The sequence below is a fragment of the Apteryx rowi genome, unplaced genomic scaffold (assembly GCF_003343035.1).
Source record: "Apteryx rowi isolate R43461 unplaced genomic scaffold, aptRow1 scaffold_28, whole genome shotgun sequence".
NCBI classification, from domain to species: domain Eukaryota; kingdom Metazoa; phylum Chordata; class Aves; order Apterygiformes; family Apterygidae; genus Apteryx; species Apteryx rowi.
The window spans coordinates 2,549,848-2,572,563 of NW_020449196.1; the positions used below are offsets into that span (position 1 = coordinate 2,549,848).

Here is a 22,716-nt window from a genome sequence, read left to right on the forward strand (position 1 = left end):
ACTTGCACATGTAAAACTGCCTCACTTTAAAAACTGGAAAGGGGGATGGGGAGAAAGAAATACATGCTTTTACTAGAAGAAAAAGTATCAGACAAGGTTCAAAGTCCTAAAGCAAATACATTTTTGAGTTAGTATTAAAAGAAAATTTTTAAGCTACTTTTTTTTTTTTTTTTTTTTTTTCATTACAAGAAAGTCTTTCACTCAGGAAAACTGAAAAACTGTTCAAAGTGTTCAGCTTTTACACCTGCAACTGTAAATTCATGTTTGACCTCAGCGGGACATATCAGAATTCAGGAAATTCTTTTCAGTATGGTAGATACAGTTAGAAGATTCTGAATAAAGGTCTTATTTTAGAAGTTGCACAAAGCTTTAGATTGTAAAAAAACAGCTGAAAATTTGACTTTTAAAACAGTTTTTTAAAAAAAAAAAAGGAAAAAAGAACACTTGAATGACTTGTATACATTCCATGCAAAGTGAAGAGCATGATGTTGAATATGCTGAAATAGCTTTTTTCCAACCTCTTCACTACATACCCAACAATTTAAATAGCACAGGCACTATTCAGATTTATAATCTTCGGTAAATTTCCATCTTACTTTAGAAGTACTCAGGTTTTAGCTACTGCTTTCTTATTGAGTAATTTTATATCAAGTAATTCTGTTTATTTTTAGACAGAAATTATGATTTATTATACAAAAGAAAAAAAACCCTTAAAAGTGCTGATTTCAGTGCAAAGCAACAAAGACCAGGCTGCAAGAGCTAGCAGAACAGATAAAACAAAACTGCAAACAACTCCAAATTAAAGTAGAAAACAGCTTTCTTCATTCCATTTTCCCAAGTCTCTACCTGTCCACTCATGCTCTAAATGGCCACCGCTTTTCTACCATGAAGAGACTAATTTCCTCATATTTTTCACCACCAAGCAGAGGGAGAGCCAGGAGACAACCCCCCCTCAAAAAGCACCACCAAGAAGAACAACAAACACAAGAAGCTTTTTACTCCCTTAATACAAAGGCCCGAATGAGCTTCAGCATGCCCGTCGCAGACACGCTCCACAACGAACGGCAAGGCACAAGCAGGAGGATGGAACAGAACCTGAACGGTAGCTCAATATTGACATAACTTTGTTTCACTTATTGTCAAAATACTCCTAAATATTTTTATAATTAAAGACAAAAACCCTTTCATCCTTATGAAGTTTACTATGAAGGCACTATTTTCTTACACTCTCCCCTCCAAAACCTCTCAATTTAGTCTTTTGCCCCAAATCGCGTCTAGAGTCAGAAGACTGCAAGTGCCCACGCCATCCAGCCGCTACAGCTGGGAAGGGCTGCAAACTGCAGAACCGTCCGCGGTCTGTGTTTTGTACTCTTCTGCTGCTGCAACGGAGTCACTTATCCTGTGAAGCGATGAAAGCCAAGGGCAAGCAGACAAGAACTATGCAGGACCAGCGCGAACCTGCCCACCTTTTGTCTCAGCACCTCCCTCCTGCAGTTACCTGCAGAAAGGAAAGCTGGGCTAGGTCAGGGAAGCAACCGCAGATGGAAAAAACAGAGGCAGATTCTCCTCCACAAAACGTTCCGACAGCATGATTTAACAGATTCTGCGTGAATTCTGTAATATATTGGGTACAATGGTAAAGTTCACTTAGAAGTTTTAAATGAATCAGCTCTTTCGGAATACGAAGGTTCCCAAAACAACATGCTGCAACTGATAGTCATCCTGGTCAAAATCCAGAAATGGTTATATATTAATACCAGCACCTTTTTTTAAGCAGTATGTATTTGCGCTGCTTGTGAATAGCAAAACCATGAAGTATTGTGATAGAAAAAAACAGACATGAAAGACTGAAGACTTGATTTGATTCCTTTTTAATAAGGAAATACTGATCATGAACTATCTTTACATTTAAACAAGTAACATGCAGAAAGACTTGTGTGCGAGACCTCACTATTTAGAATAATTTTATTCACTAACAACAGTTAAGTTGAAAAGTTTACTGAACCTTTGAAGATGACATTTTTTCTTTTTGTAGTATTCCTTAATACCTAACAGAGTAACCAAAACTTCTTCAATGTTTGTAATTTCAGAAAGACAAAAAACAGCACTTGGCGTGTATTAAAAGATACTGACATAAATTGAGGAAAGCAATTTACTTAAAAAAAAAAAAAAACTTAACAGCCAAGGAATCACACATTATCATTTAAATCAGTGCTGACTGCACATAGTATTTCCGTTTACATTGAAGGAGAAATAATTCTTCCACTTCAATTCAAGCAAACTTGCATATTTTTTGTGTCAGCTTCACTGAAACACTTTAATGGCTTTCTATACCAGAGTGCTAGAATCTCCAAAATAAGAGTACTTTAGCATTTACATAAGCCTATCAAGACTTCTCCTGTTGAATCTAGATTTCTCACATAGTCCTGAAAGACATGCTCACCTATCCCCCCCACACCCCCCCCAAATAGAGAAGGGAAACTGGATGCTTACAGGAAAGGAATTCATCAAAAAGGCAGTGGCATGAAAATAAAGATCACAGTCAGAGGGCACAGGGGACCAAGAGAATTCGTTTCAGGGCAAAGGAAAAGCCCATGAAGGAGGAACAAAATGTTTTTTCCCCAGAAGCCTATTAAAAACTCTCTAGAGAAAGAACATAGCATCCAAGAGCTTCATTGCAGAGGCATGGAGTAAGGACTTACTGGTAGGGATCAAACAAAAAAAGGCTTAAGACAAGCCTCCAGAAAAAACAAGCATAGCAATAATTTTCTATCTCAGCTGAGTCAGACATTTAGCATAAGAGGACAAGACCCAGCGTAAAGCTCAAGACAAGAGAGACGCATATCATCATTAATGGCACTGAAGCCAACAGAAACTGCTGTCAGCACGCGGCAGGACGACAGACTGGCTGGAAAAGGGCAGTGTGCTGCCAAGGCAGTCCTCAGGCACAGAGTCAGGGGCACAGGCGCCTTTGACCCTCTTCCCTAAACAAGCAAGGTTCAGTTGTCATTCCTGACAAACTCCTAAAGTTGGTCAAAGTCTGTTCACATTTGCCCAAAACCACAACAGACCGGTGTGAGAAAACGTGTCTCTTGCAGAGGATCTGCAGTCGATGGGAGTTCATAATACCAAACGATTGCAGGTAAACGCGTGAATGGTTTATTTATTTCCACCAACGGGAAGGAAGTGTACACTAGGCTACCCCCTCTCCATAGGATGATATAAATAAGAGAAGTTACAACACTGAAACGTTTAGATACATTTGCCCTATCTTTTTAAAAGCTGTTCTTACTAGACTGAAGGACAGCAAGACCTTTCTGACTTTGTAACTGTAAGAGTAACTTTAAGAAACTTTAAGCTTGTACATGTAACACTACTGGATCCTACCAACAACCAGAAGATGCAAAGATACCTTTCTCCATCCATGTAATAACACATTTATGTCTTCTGATACCATTTTAGTCATGCAAGGCACTGACACCTCATTTAGATTACCTCCGCTTAAATTCACGGACAGATTTTATTTAACATGGCTGTCATTGACAGGACTTTAAAAACACATCAAAATCGACATAGAATATGGGGGGGGGGAGAGAGAGCATATTCAGTTACATCTTGAATATCACCTACTAATTACGCTGAGGACTCCAGACAGGCCTGAACGAGGTAAAGCAATACTTGCCCTATTCAGTATGAACAGGGTGCTCCAGCACAACCATCCCTTGCTCAAGCAAAAGCTAAATGATAATTTGAAAGGATCATTATTCCTCTAGTGTGAATATATAGAATTCATTATTAGAAACCTCATTATTAGAAATGTTGTACCAGAACCAAAAGACCATGATTTAACATCAGTGGTCGCAACTCCAGAAATTTCAGGACAATCACACAAGAAATGCAGACCATCAGGAAGCTGCCACTACCCACCGGCTATTTCTCACTCATAATAAATCATGGCAGAACAGACTGTAAAATCATGCTTCAGTTTTACAGCTCAGTCTTGAGTATTATTAAAGCACCCAGCATTGTAGTACCTCACAACTCCAAAACAATTTTAATAAATTAAATTTTGGAAGGCTTCCTTGAGACTGTGCACACAGTCCTCTAAAATGTCCGTTCAATGAGTTGCACACGCATGCTGTACTTGATCCCCTTTGTGATTCCACATACCTAACTCAAAAGATTACACTTGCTGTTTTGAAAGCATGACTGTTTGTTCCAAAAATGAGGGTGTAAATTCACCACAGTAGTCTGAATTTAATCAGCAGCATAACTCTATTTTCTTAAGATGCTTGGCTATGCCAAATCTCCCCTGAGTGATGATCCAGTCCTCTGCCTTTACCTTCACCCTATTTTCCACTATCACTCCTATGTTTAAATTAATTTACCTGCCTTCTCTTTGACAGCTTGTGCTCAGCATCTGTAACATTTGCTGCTTTTAAGATTTGCAAGAACCAAAGTTCCTGCTACTTCAATGTTTCAAGAAAATATCTGCAGAAAGCTGAGCAATGTCTGAGCCTCATTAGCAGCTGCTACCAAGATTCAATGAAGAAAGAAAAACTAAATTTACTAAATCTTCTAGAAATATTTCTTAACCTTTTAAAGTATAAAAACGGATACTGAGAGCCACAGTGTGCTACAAGTCATGAAAAGAATGATAGCTATGTTTCTAGTAAGGTTGCTTAAAATACTATTTAGGAACTGTCTTGCCACATGAGTGGTATTCAGTAAAAAAGTGGTACAGTGAAGCAATTGCTTTTAGGATTACTCTTAACATTAAAAAAAAAGTCAGAATTCTCTTTTGAAAACAAAATTTTAGAAACTTTTTTTTTAGAACTGTTTCCAACTATAGCACGAGAAATAAAATGCTCGGAACCAAAATATTGAGATCTACAACTAAGACTAACTTCCATTTTCTTTACAACTTATAAACTGAAACTAAATTGTCAAGTTATGAACATCTCTGAAAGAAGCCTTTCTATGAATTGATAAAACTAGTTCTTGTTTGTTGTTTTAATAGCTACATATGCTATTGAATAGCATTATGTACGCATACACAATATGCTGAAAACATGGAAATTACTTTGAACTACAGACTAACTTCTGAAGAGATTGTATGAGGGGAAAAAAAATCATATCCCAAGATACAAATTAAAGTGTTAGTCTTCACAGTAAGACACGAAGGGAGCAAAAAACCTCCAAAGTGCAAAGTACATGCAAACACAAGTGAAATAACCCACACGAAAGAAAGACTGCTACCTTTATGAGAGAAAAATCAATCTCCACCACAAATTGTGCAGCTTTCAAAAGCAAGACTTGTCAACCATTTCTAGCCTAAAGCTACATTCCTAGATTCATTTATCACATTTATTCAAATCAGCGTAAGAATTCTCAATCACATCATTCTAAGAAATCCATTCACTTACGTTTATTAGCCTGAAGAGTTACCAAATTGAATCCGCTCTAACCACCTGAAGATAGACACTGTTCTTAAAAATCCATGCAACTACAAGGCTGTGCAAATTTTGTATCTTATCAGTCAACGAAGCAAAGAAAACAGTACCTCTCCAGTTGTACAAGCCTGTTTGTGGTAGAAATTATTATTTCTATATATACATATTTAGAATTAACATAACAGTTAAATCATAAAACCTGAGTGCACATAACGCTGATACTTACATTTGGACAAAAGCAATATTAATTCCAAATGTACCTAGACTACCTTCAAAAACCTACAGCTTAACATCATTAGAAGTTCTATTTCTCTTTCAGTAATGATGTTTCAGTAGCATTTCATGAAATGTTGATTTCCTACAAAGTGTCTAAAGATGAAATGCTATTCTGGAAATTCTGGAAGCAATGGTATGTTTGAAGACTTTGGATAATGAACGGCATTAGGCAGAACAGATTAGCGGGCACTGATACCAAGGGAGAATGCCACTGAGCCCTCTTTGCTTCCCACCTCATTGCTCCTTCCTCTCTCCCTACTACTGTTTCCACAGTACACAATTTTGTACAACCAAGAAGCAAACTAAGAAAAAAAAAAAAGTTACTCTGCAGTAGATCAGTTCCCCAGAGTTCAGTTCATAGCACCAACTGTTGTGTTAGCACAACAGAAAATGGAACAATATAGCTTTTTCCCCTTAAACTAATTATAATTTAAGCATATATTGAAATACAGCTTTAACAATTATAGCATGGGTTTCTGTCTCTAGAAGACAATTCAAGGCACAATTGCTACATGGTTACATCTTTGTATTGGTACTCTCACATCACTGAATTGCTTTATAGTTCTTCAGTGTTAACCAGACATCTGTTCACAGATAATAAATATTTAGATACTCAATTGTACCTTTTCCACAATATCAATTTTAAAAAACTATCTTCTGTTTTACTTATTTTTGTCAACTAATCTTGCCCTAATGATATTTGTAGGATTACTCCTGTAAATTGATCTAGCTAGAAGCTTCCTTCCTATGCCATCTGTTAACTACTTTTTACAAAAATGTTTCTGTTTTGGCACATATTAAAGACAATTATTGCAGTCATTTAATGAGCAAGCAATTATCTCAGGAAAAGTGATATTCTTAAATTATAACAATCATTACAGAAATACAGCAAGTAGTTCTTTTCACAAGTCAGAATTGGACAGTCTAATTATTTGACAACTGAGGAAGGTTCAGAGATATGTAAGAGAAGCATTAGTGAAGGCCAAAAATATATACAATACCAAAATATATAAAAAAATAGTGCTTCATACACATTAAACTATTAAACTACCAAAATACTGCTATTTTCATGAACACATCACTGGCAAAAAAAGCAAACCAAAACCAAAACATAGTTTAGTAATGAAGACATTACATCGAGCTGGAGTTTGAAAGACACTGCGCACGCAGGGAGCTGCACTGCTCCACGCAGCGCCTGGGCCCTGCTCTTCTCGGCGGCTCGGCGCGCTTGGTCGCTTTCACTTCTGCCTAGTTCTGGGGATGTTCTTCAGAATAATACAAAGAAAGTGAAAAGGCAGGAAATATGGTAAAACCACAGAAAAAAACAAACAGGGGAATGTTTACTTTTTATATCAGTGGAGGGACTGCTCATTATTGAGGTTGGGGGGGGGAGGCCCCACATTCTGCATGCTTATCCCTGCCTCGAATTGTGCAAGTCCTCTGCTAAAAACTTAGTACGTGCTGGGAGATGACAACTGAATTCTGCTGCCTCACTGTGGCAGGGAAAACATTTTTAACCCACTACAGCTAAAAAGGTAGGTGAAAACGGTTCTTTAAGCGCAGAGAACCAAATCGAGAGAAGACAACTCCTAGAAATAATCATGTTTACAGGGAAAGTTCAGACAAAGATTTACATTCCTAATGCAATGTCACGCATAAAATTAACCATAATTAAGGGAACAAGAACAATAGAAATACAGTAGATATCTATGGAGCTTCAGCATTTTAGGAAGAACTGGAGTTTTGAGGGTTCTTTTTTTTTTTTTTTTTTAAACTACAGGAGCTTAAATATGATTTTGAATGCCCCCATATTCAAATATTTTTGCTTTGACTAGATCAGATGTGTAGATTTTGATTTTCAGATTATGTAAAGTGGGATAAATTTTGAGACATGTAATTTATTATACTCAGTACCACTGAAAATTGTCATCCACTGCTACACAAGCAACGTAAATAAAAGCATCATAATCTAATATTTGTATTGTAAGAATATTTAGGAGCCACAGTATAGACTATTATGCTAACGAGCCAGTCTCCTCCACAAAAAAAGTTATATACAGTCTGATCAGTTTGTAATTGAAAAATACTTTTTATTATGGGCTCACTTAAAAATAAACTGTATAGGATGCAAGAAACACACTCTGACATATACTCTATACCCTTGATTTGTATATGCTTTCTATAACTATCAGCTAACTGGCTTACTGGGCTTACCACAATTACTTGAGAAAGCACATGACTGTTTACTGTGCATTTCTCTCGTAAAAACTTTACAGCGCAGTATTTCATAAAAGTAGGACAGCAACCAATTGCCGAGGACGAGATTCCGGAGTGGAATAACCCAAGGGAGACTCATCTGCCATGAATTCAGGGCTCATATAAAAGGGAGGCACCTGCTAACCCAGTGAGAGGTTAAAGGCCTGTGGCTGAACTCAGGGCATGCACCTCAGCAGCACAAAATCCAGCTTCCTGAACTTCGATCAGGTGAAACCTACTTCCATCTCTGATAATAATCTTATACATGAAGTTATACCATTCTGATATACACAGATGTCCCAGAGCATAATCCCGCCAAGGAATCTCATACAATTTTCAGACTTTCTTTGCTAATTTTTCAAAAAGAGCAAGAAAAATTCTATCCAGAAATGCAGTATCATCTGTTGCTCTGATCTAAGTGGCATGAAAGTTTGTGCTTGCACACATAAAAGCACTTTCAGGTTTCAAGTCAATTTAAAAAAAAAAAAAAAAAAAAAAAAAAAAAAAGGCAGCCAGATGGAGGATACTGGAATGCATGAATATACTGAACTATAAAGTTAGGGGCCAAACTTTTAGCCACAAAAGAGGAAAAAAAGATCCTCCTGACCTAAGAGGTAAGACTACTGCCTTGTCCTATAACACTTCAGAAGAACAATGGAATTTTATTTTCCAGTTTAATCTCAATTATCCCGCTTTCATATATGTAGCCAGAACAGATTAAAATGCTTATTACAATATATACAGTGAGGTGGTCATAAGTTTCAGCATAGTTTATACTTCAGAATAACTTTCCAACTTTATTTTTCTTCTAAATGTACAGAACTGAACATTCAAGCCTGTATTTTTGTTGCCTTTTAAGTTTTGATTTGCAAATAGATTATTTGTCTTTAACAAAAACAAGCTAAGTTGAGTTAAAAAGATCAGAGGAGTTGCATTAGTTAAGAGTAAGGCTACATCAATCTCTAGTGTGTTTTTCTACTTTACTTTGCGCTCTCATTATCAAAATAACTTTGATGAAAAATGCATGATGCAGAATTAAGGGGCGCAATATACTTATAATTATAATCTAATTACAGCAGGCATGGAAAGTATAACAGCAGCATAAGACATTCTAGATGTTTTAAATTGTACAGTATTACACTGAAGTGACCATATTAATTTTTAAACTGATTTGTTTTGAAAGAATAGCTGTACAAATAAAACTGTCATGAGTATGCTTCATTTCAAGTGATGAAATACAAGGTATTTTATTATCTTTCTTAATTTTAAATAACTTCAGTTTAACTGAAGTTAAAGATCTTTGGTTCTCTATTGTTGGGTCTTTTTGCAGTAGCTACAGTTAATTAACTATTTCATAAAGTAAAAAAAGAAAATTTTTTGTCTGGAAAAACTGCAATTATCAAACTAAAACTGAGGAAAATAATCAAATCCACTAATAATTGTTTCCTGAATATATAAAAACTCAGTACAATGAGACTTTTTCCTCATTAAACCATAGACATATAAACTAATACATATTAAAGTTACCAAACAAAATTTCCTTCCTACCTAACTCCTATCCTAAAATAATCAGCCTCAGTAAGACCAATATCTTTTTTTCGCCCCCTGGTTAAAGTATGTCCATTTGTAAAAAGTTCAAACGAAAATTCATCTTGAACTTTAAATGCTACAAAATGATCAAACAATAAATAAAAATGAGAAGTTGAACTAAAGTCCCTCTTGGAATTGCAATTGGACAAAAGACAGATCTGAAACACTTACAGAACTTCAGTACTTGCCATACTTTCTTATTACTAGTTCATATTACACGCATTGATTTAAAGAGGCTTCTAAAACGTTCGCCTCTGTCACTCCCCCATCAATTCACTTTGTGCAATTGTTTGACAGCTGCCCCTGCACCACCAGTTGCTTTCTGAAAGAAACATAACACACCTGCCCTACCGGAGAAACCGAGCTCAGAAGCCAGTCTGTACGCCTCACTGCACACCCTGAGTATTATTAAAAACCAAACCATGCAGTTTTATAACTCTCTTTTCTGTCAGTTTCACTTCAAAGTTCCAGGGGAAAAAGCAAAACCGGGTTTAAGCTCCGTGGAGGCGCTTTGCTCTCGCACCACAGCAACACCACAAACAGCTGCCTCCCAAGCGGAAACACTTCCTACAGGCCTCAGAACTTCTGCTCTGCGCCGAGTTAGAAACTAAGGCACTGAAACGGGTGTCAGCGAAAGACTGAAGTCGTCTCAACACATTCTGAAGCACACAACAGTAAACAAGTCATAGCACCAGAAAGAGTTTTTATTAGACCTACTTTTCAGCCTGGCTGGTATCGCCCATGCTCCTCACACACTGCTACGCCAGGGCATGAATTGCTCGCCACCCCCCTTCTGCTGGGCTCCGCTTCCGGGTCACCCTTCACCCCAGGTACGCTCAGGGGAGCCCAAGAGCCGCAAAGCTGTGGGTAGCGACTCTGCTCTCCGCTGCTGGCCGGCAACTGCAGCTCTGCTCCTTGTGCAGGACAGGACGCGCAGTAATAAATAGGATCGTATTTCCCTGCTGCCTACTGTACTGTGCATCTTCAGGTTAGGGAGGGCTTTCTGCTGGAGAGAACTGGCCAGACCAGCTGCTTGGGCTGTCCCCTCTTCTCCCCCCTCCCTGACCTAAAAAGTAACATACATGAACACCAACAGAATGCATCTACTGCATTATTTCAGCTAATAATCAAGCTAATCTTGAACCCACAACCGTGTGCATATTCTATTAATAATGCACCACAGCTTTGCCAAAAGAAAAAAAGTTTCACTAGCAGGAATTGAAAATCCCATGCTGCCATGAACATAAGCAGAAGCCGAAATGAAGAAGCAATCTACTGAACTAAAAATCAAAAATTAAATATTAGACCCTTATCTTTCCACTGATAACATAAAATTAGAAGGGTCAATATTCTGAAAATAGGAGCAAACAGGTATTATATTGCCTTCTTCACAGGCATTATGTGTGTTTGCAAACTACGTAAAAGCAGGAGTCAGTATTGAGTTCCTCCCCTCCCGAACAATTTTTTTGATGGGATGCAGTTCTATATCCTCAAATATATAGTTATTAACTTGCATATTTTATACAGCCATATGCATGTATGTACATTTGATGTTAATTGCCTCTATTTCAAAATGCACATATTGAAAATTAGAACACATTTATACTCCCTGTCCTTTCCCAAAAATAAGCAGAATTCCTACTGGAATTTAAAACAGGAATTTAAAATAAAAACGCCTATTTTTACTATTCACAAGTATAGACATTAAACAAATATCCCCACAATTTTGGAAGAGCTGTAAAACCAGCAATGGCAGATGAATGCATGCATTTATCACAGAGTAGTTATGGCTCCTTTTGCCAAACCCTCTAATTGAAGAGGGAGTTACAGTCACTCCAGTTAAATCAAATCTGGGCTTGAAGCTACCAAGCAGTGCCAAAACATGATACTATTAGGTATTAATTTATAAGTCGTGCAGTCACTGGTGCCACGCTTAAAATGTTGACAAGGAAAGCCACTAATCTACTCTTCAAAGCTATAGCATTGGCTTGAAAGATTTATGAATTCTAGAGGCTGAAAGAACAATTATTTGTGCCTTTGGTTTTTAAGTCTCTCCTTCTATATTCAACATGTATTTTCTTTTGATTTAGGAATCTTTTAAGCTGAAAAAATCCTCAAGAATATCACATATGCTGAAGTTTCCAATAGCTGTAATAAAAGCAAATGAATTTGCTGGTTACACTGTTGTGAAAAGAGAGCTTTCCTTACTTTCTTTTGTTTTGTTTTTGAAAAGTTTAACTACTTTCATACAAGATCAGAGCAATCACCAGTCAATACTGCAATTTATTGCCACTCATACATGTCACCATAAAATACTAGAATGCGAGACAGATGAAGATAGAGGTCTGTGTTAAAAAAACAAAAACCAAATAAAAAACACTGCATGACAGGGACTTAAGATCTCAAACAATTAATAAAGCTATTTGAAAATTCCCTACAGTTTTCAAACTGGGAAATGTTTTGTCTGCAGATTTTTGGGTTGTTTCTCTTGTATACCACTGAAAACATACAAGACAAAAACTCTCCACATAGAAGACAAGATAGCATAAAAATTAACACTTGCAACAGATGAGGTCATGTTATGCCTGAACTGTGGAATTCTTTTTGTTTTAGCCAGAAGTAACAAAGTCAAACATAGAAAGAAGAAAGTTAGGCATAGCTTTTTGTATATTTTATATTATTAATACCACACTAAAAACAAACAAAAAGAGACTTGAATTTTCAGTTGATGAGCAGGAGCATCATGTTACCAAGCAAAGGACCAATGTAACAACAAAACCAGTGCTATTCTTGCAGGAAATCAGCCACACAAGTCAGTCATATTATACCTTTTTAAAATATGCAAATAAGTCTTATTAAAACTCTTTAAAAATATGCTCTTATCAATACTTCAAAAGACAATTAGCCATTATATTTGCACCTAAAGAATAGAACAACCAATTTTCTCTGTTGCATTTAGAAAATACAAGTACTGGAAGGGCAGGCACCCTTTTGTCTAAATAAATATTTCAGGTCATATAAATCTTGTTTTCTACAAAGGCAAAAATCAACAGGAGAGAGCAAGCAAGATTTTCATCAGCAGTTTTCTCCTAAACCAGTAGTTACTTGGACTTTCGTGCCAAATACCAGCAAAAGCTCTGAGACTTCAGTTACCGTGGTTTGGCAAAAGTACCAACCACTGTTATTCATTTCACCAAAACAGCCAAATCAGACGGCTCGAAAATAAAACAAACCACTACATACCTGTCCTTGTAAGGTTATACGACTTCTGTCTTGCAGATGCTGATTGGAAACTGAAGAATGCCAGGGATGAATCTGACTTTGAGACTGCACTCGAGCGATTTCAGATGACTCTGTTACTTGCGGTGGGGTTATATGGTGTTCTAGATCATGCTCTAAGACATGGCTTGTGCTATCCTGAACAAACGCAGAATCATCAAACTGTGGTAGAAGGTCTTCCTGAAGGAGGTCATCTGGGTCAAGTCCTGTAAATGGTTCGCTTTGAGTCTCAACCTGATGAAGTAAGTTCTCGTCCAAAGATGTAAAACCATTGCTTTCAATTGGGTCAGTGAAATGGCTTATCTGAGACGCAGAACCAGCAGAAGCTGGAAAATTAATATTCACAGGAGAGAGTTTTGAACTACTAAAGTTGCCCTGAGGATGTGCAGAATGCAACATTTGAAAACTATTTGAATTCAAAGGTGTATTAGGATTCAACATGTGCTCAGTTGTTTCTTGCTTGGTCCCTGTTTGAGATGTAAAGGCATCACTTCCAGTGAAGTCAGAGATAGGGTGTGTCTGCTGGCTAGAAGAAAGAGCCGTTGTAGACTGAAGAAGGCTGGTAGGAGAAATGTGGTTATTAGAGTAAGAATAAGGAGAAGAAAATTGTTGGGTATTATTGACAGAACATGGAGTAATAGTTGAGGACTGTCCATCAAAATTTCCCTCTTGATTCCCACAAAAATGTATTGAAGCACTTGCAGTTTGAGAAAACTGTTGAACGGACAGAGGCTGCTGTGAAGTTGATGGATTAGAAACTGGAGGTGGGTGGTTAACACTGACTCTGTGAGAAGTAGATACATTAACCTCCATGAAGTCTTTTGGCTGACTCAGAGCATCTTGCCCTGTGTTAATATTGTTTCTGCTTTGTTGCGACCGTAGTGAGGCACACTGATGCTGTGGTTCATTAGCCTGAAATAAGGCAAAGTCATGGTGTGCTACAAAGCTTTTGTTTTGCTGCATAGACTGAGAATGTCCTTGATGAAAGGGGGACCCATTTTGATTTGAAACAGTTGTGGCAGTTTGATGACCCCACATAGGACTACCATCAGCCACATCTGGAAACATCCCATTAGACTGGTTCTGCGGATGAATTGGTGAACAATTAAATTGAGAGTGTGGTGATAAGACATTGTCAGCTGAGCTATTAAAAGACTGATTTACTTGGTGAAGTTTCAGTGAATCATACTGGCTCAGCTGCTCAAACTCACTCATCTTTTGTTGGTTTTGAGCATCTTGCACATGGTTCAAGGAGTCTATGTGCAAAGGTTCAAATTCTGCACCCAAATTCAACTCATCAACAAGTGAAACAGGTCCAGGTTGAACAAAGGCATCATCTGACAAACCTTCTAAGGTCTCACTAAAAAGATTGGCATCATCAAAAAAATCCATCATTGGATCAGTCATCTTGATACGTCTGTACTGCTTTCTCTCTCAACTCCAAAGGGAGTCAATTTTGGCCCTCTGCAGTGAACAGAAACAGATTACATCCAGTAGTTACCACCTTATCCAAGGCATGCCAACATCCATTAGTGCTTCTGATGAAATGCAAATCTTAAAGCATTCTATGGGAGAAAAAGAAAAACAGAATGATTACACTTTTTTTTTTTTTTTAAACTTTCCCTCAGAACCTCCTTCCTCTCCCCAATACTTTTACAGCTTTTTGATACTTTGTTCATAATTCTGCAGTTCAGTTAAATTGCAAACCACTTAGAGTTATTTCTGCCTATATTCAATGCCCTGTGTAGCCTTTATAATTTTTGTACATTATATAATTAAAGTAATATTTGATGTTTTAAATTAAATGGTTTCAATTATTTCATTCAGTTCACTCTATTAGCTAAGCACAATTTCAGATTCTCCTTTGCCACTTTCATTAAAAACTATCCAAACTGTAACAGACTTGTACTCCAGAAATAAAGTGCATTCCTTTTATGATGTGTCATTCTTAAACAGCTGTAAAAAGAAATCAAATATAATACATATACATACTAATTTTGGATATTTAAGCAAGAAACTTGAGAGGATATAAACTAGATTTTATAACATCAACAACAAAAAAATACTTCATCAGGAAAAGTTGAGATGCTCTGTTTCTTCCAGTTAAGTTGCATTAAATAAAGATTCAAAAAAAAAATTCATTTAATCCCACATAACTAAGCTATAGTAAAACTTCTATTTAAAGGAAAGGGGCAAGGATGAGTACACTGATACAGTTAGAAATAAACACAGGAAAAGAATTAACTACCTTTGGTTCGGCCAACAGCATTTACCCACTTCTCATTATCTAGTTTCGTAACACAAGTTGTTTTCTCATTTATTTACTAACATCAATGAGTGCTCACCAATGAATCAGTGTGCGATCAGAGATTTCAGGCAAGGGGAGCCGAGAAGGATGGTTAGTTTAACTTTAATCTGAAATCTAGCAGATTTGTATTGTAATCAAACAGAACAGGAAATGTCCAAACGAAAATGCATCTTTGATAATTTACGCCCATAGATAACTAGAAAACCTCTAGAACAGAGGAGCGGTCATTTTAAATGAGCACCCTCATGGAATAATCATTCCTTTCTCCTGTTCACAAATATATCTAATCTTCATAAAGAAGAAAACAGCCACACCTTTAATTCCTAGAACTCACCTCGATATTCTCCCCCTCCATTTCTACTGCAATCCTTCATTAATGGATTCTCCTAGGAATATAGAAGCCTTCCAGAAATGGGCATGCTGGAATTCTGAAATATTCTGTTATGGACAAGGTTCCTGTTGAACCTATTAAGCACAAAGTATATCCACCCAAGCTCTGACAGGGAGAGGAAAATCTGCTCTGCTCACAGCAGAACTCCCATAGTACGGTATCGTACCATAGCTGGAATAAAGCCTAACTGACATTAATAAGCCTTGCTGAGGGATGGGGTATACAAAACCTCTGGTCTACAAACAGAAAGGACAGACAAATCTTGTATCATACTGAAAGGCACCCAGTAGGCATATCTATCAAAGTATGAACCGGTATGAGCATTAAGTACTATGAGGAGTACAAAGAACAGGTTTGCTATAAAAAAAATCCACACAGGCTAAGCTGATGGTTTAGCTTAGTAATGTAGCCATCCATTCCAAATTATACATGCACAACTTACTGCTTAAAGTTAGGGCTTCCTAAAGTCTCAAGTTAAAAGCAGTATTACCATAAATTAGACTATTATATTCTAATGCTGATTAAGCTGTTTACTTATGATTAAAAGTAACAGAATGATACCTTTCCAGTATTAAATACCACCTTCTAACAGATGATGAACAAACATCATTACTGAGGTAGAACATGTATTTTATAATACTGTTTTTTGTTTTAATCAAGTCAGTAATTTTGCACAACAGAAAGTAATCCAGAAAGGCAGCTATTTATATTTAATGGAATTTGACTGTGTCCTCTTGTGTTTTAACTTTAGGTACTTTTCAGCACTTTTAACAAAAGAGAGCTAATTACCCTTACATGTCTGAATTATTTTACTATTCCAGCTGGGCAACTCCTCTAGGCTAGGCCAACACAAATCAAGTGAGCTCTGCATTTCCCAGTCAGTAAGAGATACGCAAGAAAACAGGCCTATAAAAGGCAGATATTTTTCAGAAAAGAACTAAGATGAAATAAATGCTTCCAGATTCCTCCAAATCAATGCCACTGAAGACCAGCATGGTTTTCAGTTTTTATAACACTTCTAATATAATCATCTCTCATCTTAGGATATTCTAACTCAAAAGATAAATGAGGAGAGTGCTATTTTAAGAAAGCAAAGACAACCAAGTCAGATTAAGCAGAAGGAACCAATATCGTTGTCACAGAACAAATGATCTAATTAAGAGATCCCCATCTGGGGACAGAAGGATTGAAATTATGGTAGTCACATGCAAGATGTCATGTTCCAAGCTATCAAGGGCTCCACTGTTAAAAACTGAGATTTAAAGCCTGTATCAATATAAGTTTACATAATGGGACTGAGCATAAAATGCTCAACAGAAAGTCATCTGCATACCTGATCAGGTTCTGAAATCCTCTAATGTATCAATGGGTTGACTACACACAAGAGCTTAATAGGCTGAACAGTTAACCACTACACAGCCCAGAAGCAAAGACAACATATAGCTCCTTGGTTATGCCAAGATAGACTGTACCTCATTGTGTTTTGTAAGCAAAGCTATCTAATTTGTGCTAATGGAGGGGGGGGATTTTTTTCCCCTCTTTAACAACGTAGGTACAATGGGACATAGAATAATTTTACATAGGATAACTGACAGTGAAAACATACAGATCAGCTACTCCATAATAATTAACTATTGTACTTGTTCTTGAGTTAAATACATAGTAATTTAGAACTATCAAATATGAATAAAACTATCTTGCATTAAGAAAAATACATAAAAGCACGCACCAGTTCTCTTCCTATTCTACTGATGACTATGTAACTTTGCAGAAAAAAACGCTAAAAAGCCTGCAAAATAGCAGCTCAGCACAGTCGCAACACTAATTCTGAGCTTGTCTCACAGCAATCTGTTTCTTTGCTCAAAACCAAAAAAACAGTTTCCATCTCACAGCTTTTCCTACCTTCTTCCAGCATAAGGAAAAACAAGSAAGGAAAAAAGCAACTGCAAAACTTCTCTGCTACAAACTCTCCTTTAAGAGGCAAAGGTTTTATAAACAGGAAGTCTTAGCAGGACTAAAAAGAAAAGGTAACTTTAAGATGTCAGCTTCAAGGATCCAAGCAAGATAGATATCACAGATGAACTTGCAATATGAGAAATCTAAAGGCTAGACACACGAGAAATCTCTCCAGGTTAATTAGGCCCATGCAGATTTCTTATGAAGAAAATTTTTCTGTAATAAGAAGATTGTCAAGTGAAAAAAATATTTTTGTTTTGGACAGGATGTCATTGTAAACAGYCAAAACCAATTCTGTTGCAAAGACACCCTGGTTTTTTTTGTTTTTTGTTTTTGACCAGAGTAGTACTTTTATCCCTAGTCTTTTTCTGTATCTACAAAATCCACCATATTTCTTCAGCCTAAAGAAAAGCATAATCAGGAAGTTCAAGAATATCTGATTTGGAGAAACTGGTCTTTTTTGCTAAGTCATCTTCCAAATTTATTTAGCAATTATCCTTTTTGTTTCTCTTTGCCATACTTGAATATGAAAACATTAAATTCTCAGCCTGCAAATTGTGAAGGCACAATGGTGCATTTCTGACCATAACTGGTGTGTAAGTACCATTTTTCTGCCCCCTCCTTCAATTCCTACCTTCTCAAATCCAAGCTAATGAAACAAAAAAGTTCTGACAGGAAAATTCCTTCTACATGCTTTAAGTGCTTCTTTTCTCCATGTCCTTGCTCCCTCCTTCTTATATAGCAAATGATAGCCGCTACATTTGTATTTTAGCAAACTTTCATCCAGCCCTCTCCTTTCCTAAACAGATATGTGGCACCAATTCTAATTTTGGACGTGCTTTTACATTCAGCTGTCAGAGAATCATTCAAGGAAAAAATATATATATATTTTGAAGACTTATCTATTGGACTTGACAACTGCAAGTTTAACTAAGTAATTGCAGCTAATGATTTATAGTACCTGTTCAAAAATACTTCTCCCTGAAGATAATCTCCTATTGTACCCCCATTTTAACTGAATGGGGGAACTGGTTTTGAATCCCTACTCAATGATGTAAACTACAGCAAAGCATGTAAAAAACATAGGAGATGAAAATGAGGTCTTCCTCCTTCCTTAAAAAGGAAAATTTTTTGTCAAAAATAAATGTTTATTTCACTGCTATGGTAAATAATTTCATTTAAAGGCAATTTAAAGTTTCATTTCTCATAGCAAATACTATGACATCTTTGTGTACTCTTACATAGAGAATTTGTGACAAGGTTACTGTAAAAGATAAAAGAATTTAACATTTTGTATGTCTAAATTTTCAACTGTTATTGTATTTTGATTTAATATTAATCTTTATCCAGCTTAAAGTTGGCGAGATCCTTCTACAAGTGCAGATGTCCAAGACCTGCTTGGACCAATTCTAGAAAACAAACAACAAACTACAAACTATAGGTACAAGCTGATGAAGCAATCAGAAGACTGTGTTCTTTTTATTGGAGTTTAAGAGGTTACTGCCCCCTATCCGCTAGAATTGCTTCAACAATATTTACCAACAATAGGACATTAGCTCAATTTATGATTTCCCATGTTGCACACTTCTTACTAAATATTCATTTTCAATTCCATACAGTATCCTTAGTATTGCGAATAAAACATAATCCGAAGACATTCTGCAATGTTTCTTACTAGTATTTAATTTCTCCCTTCGTGTTTTAACCTCTTAATTCTGTATCCATCTAGCTGATTTACATAAGAAAACTGATCCACAGAACTACTACTATTGAGGTAACTACTACGTAATGGCTATAGAAAAAATCTTCAGTTGGACACGCTATTCTGAAATAAATGATCTTTTTCCTCAAAAAAAAAAACCAAAAACCTCAAAACACTATGTTGTCTAAAATTATTTACCAGGAAACATCAACATTATTCTCCAGATTTAAGCTGAAACACATTTCAACATTTGCCATCCTCAGTCATACTAAAACATCTAGAATTTAAACAGTACTAAGACTGCAAACTATTTCATTTGCTGTCTTGCACAAAACATATATATTATGTCTCTGGAAAGTATCACATTATTCTGCAAATATAGCTGAATCAAAACAGAAACTTCTCCCACTTTCTCTTTTTAGTCTTGGTACTGTTCATTCAACAGAACACCTATGATAAGAACTAGCAGGATTAAAGTATAAGAGATTTATTTTAATTTAAAGATTTAAACCACAGTTCAAGAACAGGAGAAAAGGTATTCAAATAGATACTCTAAGTCCAAGTGAATAAAAAATTCTCTAAGACAATAGTATTAATTTCTGCATAGTCCATGCATTTCTTTAAAAAACAAACAATTCTATACCCTGTATGACTGTAAAAGTCTCTTTTCAGTTACCACCAGAATATAAATCAACGCACTATTGTTCCTCTTAATCTGTCCAGGTAACTCTCTTGTACTTCTCCTGTAACTCTAACTTTCTTAAACTTCAAGGTCTTTTTCAAATTTTACCTATTATATTCAAAACCACTTGGACAGAAATGAAACTGGCTACATTTGGGTACAGTTTCATTTATTTCCTTAAAAGTCTGTCTGCAATAAGACGGAATCAGTACCAGAGCTAGGTTAGAAAAGTGAGGTTTCAAATTAACAAACTTAGTATTAACTCCCATTAACTCCCAACAGCGGAGACAGAGAAGAAAAAAAAACAAAAACCAAACCAAAACAAAACCCCCCAACTTTCTCCATTCTGTCTGTCCAGAGTTTAATGATAACCTTTTATACTAATCAGAAAAAAAGACCAAGAAATAAGGACAGGCTGAAAGTCTTGAAGAGATGATCCTCTTTTATAGTAATTAGCCTTTGAAAGATCTCAGCAGCAAGAAGATTCACTACAGTTATAGAAACAAGTGAGAGGAGGAACGATAGGAGAAGTATAAGGATTAAAAACCAAAAGAGAAGGAAAGAAAGATTTATTTTAACAAATATATCAAAAAGAAAGAACAGGTATGAAGACAGAATGGAAAAGGATATGGCAACAAAGACACCAAATTTAGCTTACAAAAATGAAGTGGGAGTAGCAGTAAAATACAGGATAATAAAAACTATCCATGTGTTTTATTTCATTAATTGCACTGTTGACTACTTTCAATAAAGTGACAACAGGAGGACATTTCACAAGAACCAGAGGGTTTGGTTATGAGCAAGTAAATCAGATAAAGATCCAGCACATTATCATGACATCCCCACTTTTATGATAGACCAAGTATCATTGCTGCACATGAGTGATGCGTGAGAGTATCAGAGATGAGAAAATGAATGACCTTGAATGACCATTTTTCACAAGAAAAGTTGAAGCAATGACTCTCCAGACACTTGATAGAAGTTACCTAAGAAAGAAGTTATGGACAACTTAGTAGAGAGGTGAGATGAAAAGAAAAGTCATAAAAGCATGGCATGACAGAAATTCAGACTACAGGTAAAGGAAACAGAAGAGAGAAACACAGATAGTCATAACTAGGGAAGAGCTTTATTTTATGTGCATGCAAGCAATTTTTTTGGGGAGGGGGGGAAAGCAATGCAACAAGCCATAAAAGACCTGCTTCCAAATAAGACATCTACCAAAGAGATCRCAAAAACAGTTTTATTTGCCAAATTCTATATAGCATACAAGAGCTTTACAGGTTCACAGCTTCATATCATTTGTCCATCTACTGGCAAATGGACCACACAATCCTAGAAGAGGTATACAGTATACCACGTTGAAAAAACAGGTACTGGAGAAACCGGTAACTTCTGCATAATATTCAGAAAAGATATAGCTATTCCCTCCTCAATTTTAAAAAACAAAAGACAATTACATTATATTATTTTGTTGCATTTAATTATAACTAACACTTGTGCTAAGTGTAAAAAGCTGTGGCAAATTAAATAACACAGAAATTATTTCCCACTAATGCTTCAATATAAATGATATTCTACCATAGATTTAAAGATCAATGTACATGTTAAATTTAAAATGCACATTAAAGGGACAGCACAATTTCCTCAAAATCCAAGAAATTCAAAAGATTAAAAGAAGAGCACTAATACATTTAATAGAGAAAATCTCTATGATTCTCTAAAACAAAGGAATAAGTAAATCTTTGTACAAGTTTGCCATGGTGTCTATAGCTAAATATGGATTGAAAAGATTAATTTTCTCTTACTGGCATCACTTAAAATTAAAAGAGAGTTTGAGTACCCTTTTTTTTTTAAATTAAAAGTAAATATGCAATTACATATGTAAATATGCATTTTTTATTTTAAAAAATGCTTATTTGTATGCATTTATAAATATTTTGGAGTAATAAGCCATCCGTGTAGTATACTCATACTCTCAATTTAACAGTTTTGTTTAAAATTCCCTTCTGCTGAAGAGTCCACAAATACTATCCTAAATATCTAAGATAACATAAACATCTGATATTTTAATTTGAAGATCAGTAAGAGAGAGATTCAGAATTGATTACTCTAAATTAAATTCTCAGGACTAGATTCAAGTCTATGGCTACTGTTTTATATCTCAGTAGGAGCACAGAACTGGAGCACATCGGTTTGTGCACTTGTCATCATAATACACAGCAGTCTGACCACATATCTACATTTTTCTTGCACCAAACACCTCATGTTACAGTTCACTCTTCTATTCCCAAGACACATACAAACTCCTTTCTAATCCCTTTCCTCCTTTCTGTTGAAGCATGTAGTCTCTGGGAAATAAATATTAAAGGTTTGGAGAAAAATATAATAATAAATCAGTATTTGTCAATTGTTATGGTCATTTATAAAAGTTTAAGTCAACCAACATGACAAATGGTATTTCACTTGAAAAGGAAATCCATCTTCAATGCAAGTAAAGACAAATTTCTACCATTATCAAAGACAGTGGCCTTCAAGAGTATGGAACAGCTTCCTTACTGAGAATAGTTACGCTTAAGCTCAACAGAGCAAAAGCACACAGAAGAGAATGCATGTCAGAAAATTTTTATATGGAAATTCCATATCAGAAGGTCACACAGCAACACATTTGGGCCACTTCGTATAGTTCTTTAAGAGACCCATTTTAACTTTAATTTTTAACTTAAGATGAATTTAAAAAGTCTCAAGATGACATTTAATCAGGCAGTACTTTATATCTGGAGACAACATATAATGCCAAATTCTGTAACGTATGAAGTAATCTTA

At 36.0% G+C, this 22,716-nt stretch overlaps 1 protein-coding gene across 7 annotated transcripts in view; it reads right to left on the reverse strand.

Moving 5' to 3' along the window:
* The window catches only part of CHD9 (chromodomain helicase DNA binding protein 9), a 103,696-nt gene that overhangs the window by 72,115 nt on the left and 8,865 nt on the right, over positions 1-22,716 (reverse strand). For 6 of the 7 annotated variants that reach the window (XM_026068751.1, XM_026068750.1, XM_026068747.1 and 3 more), the window contains exon 6: positions 12,819-14,419. In XM_026068751.1, coding sequence (XP_025924536.1) covers positions 12,819-14,261 — 1,443 coding nt within the window. In that variant the 5' untranslated portion in view covers positions 14,262-14,419. The remainder of the gene's footprint in view (positions 1-12,818; positions 14,420-22,716) is intronic. The other variant, XM_026068749.1, reaches the window with a different exon arrangement.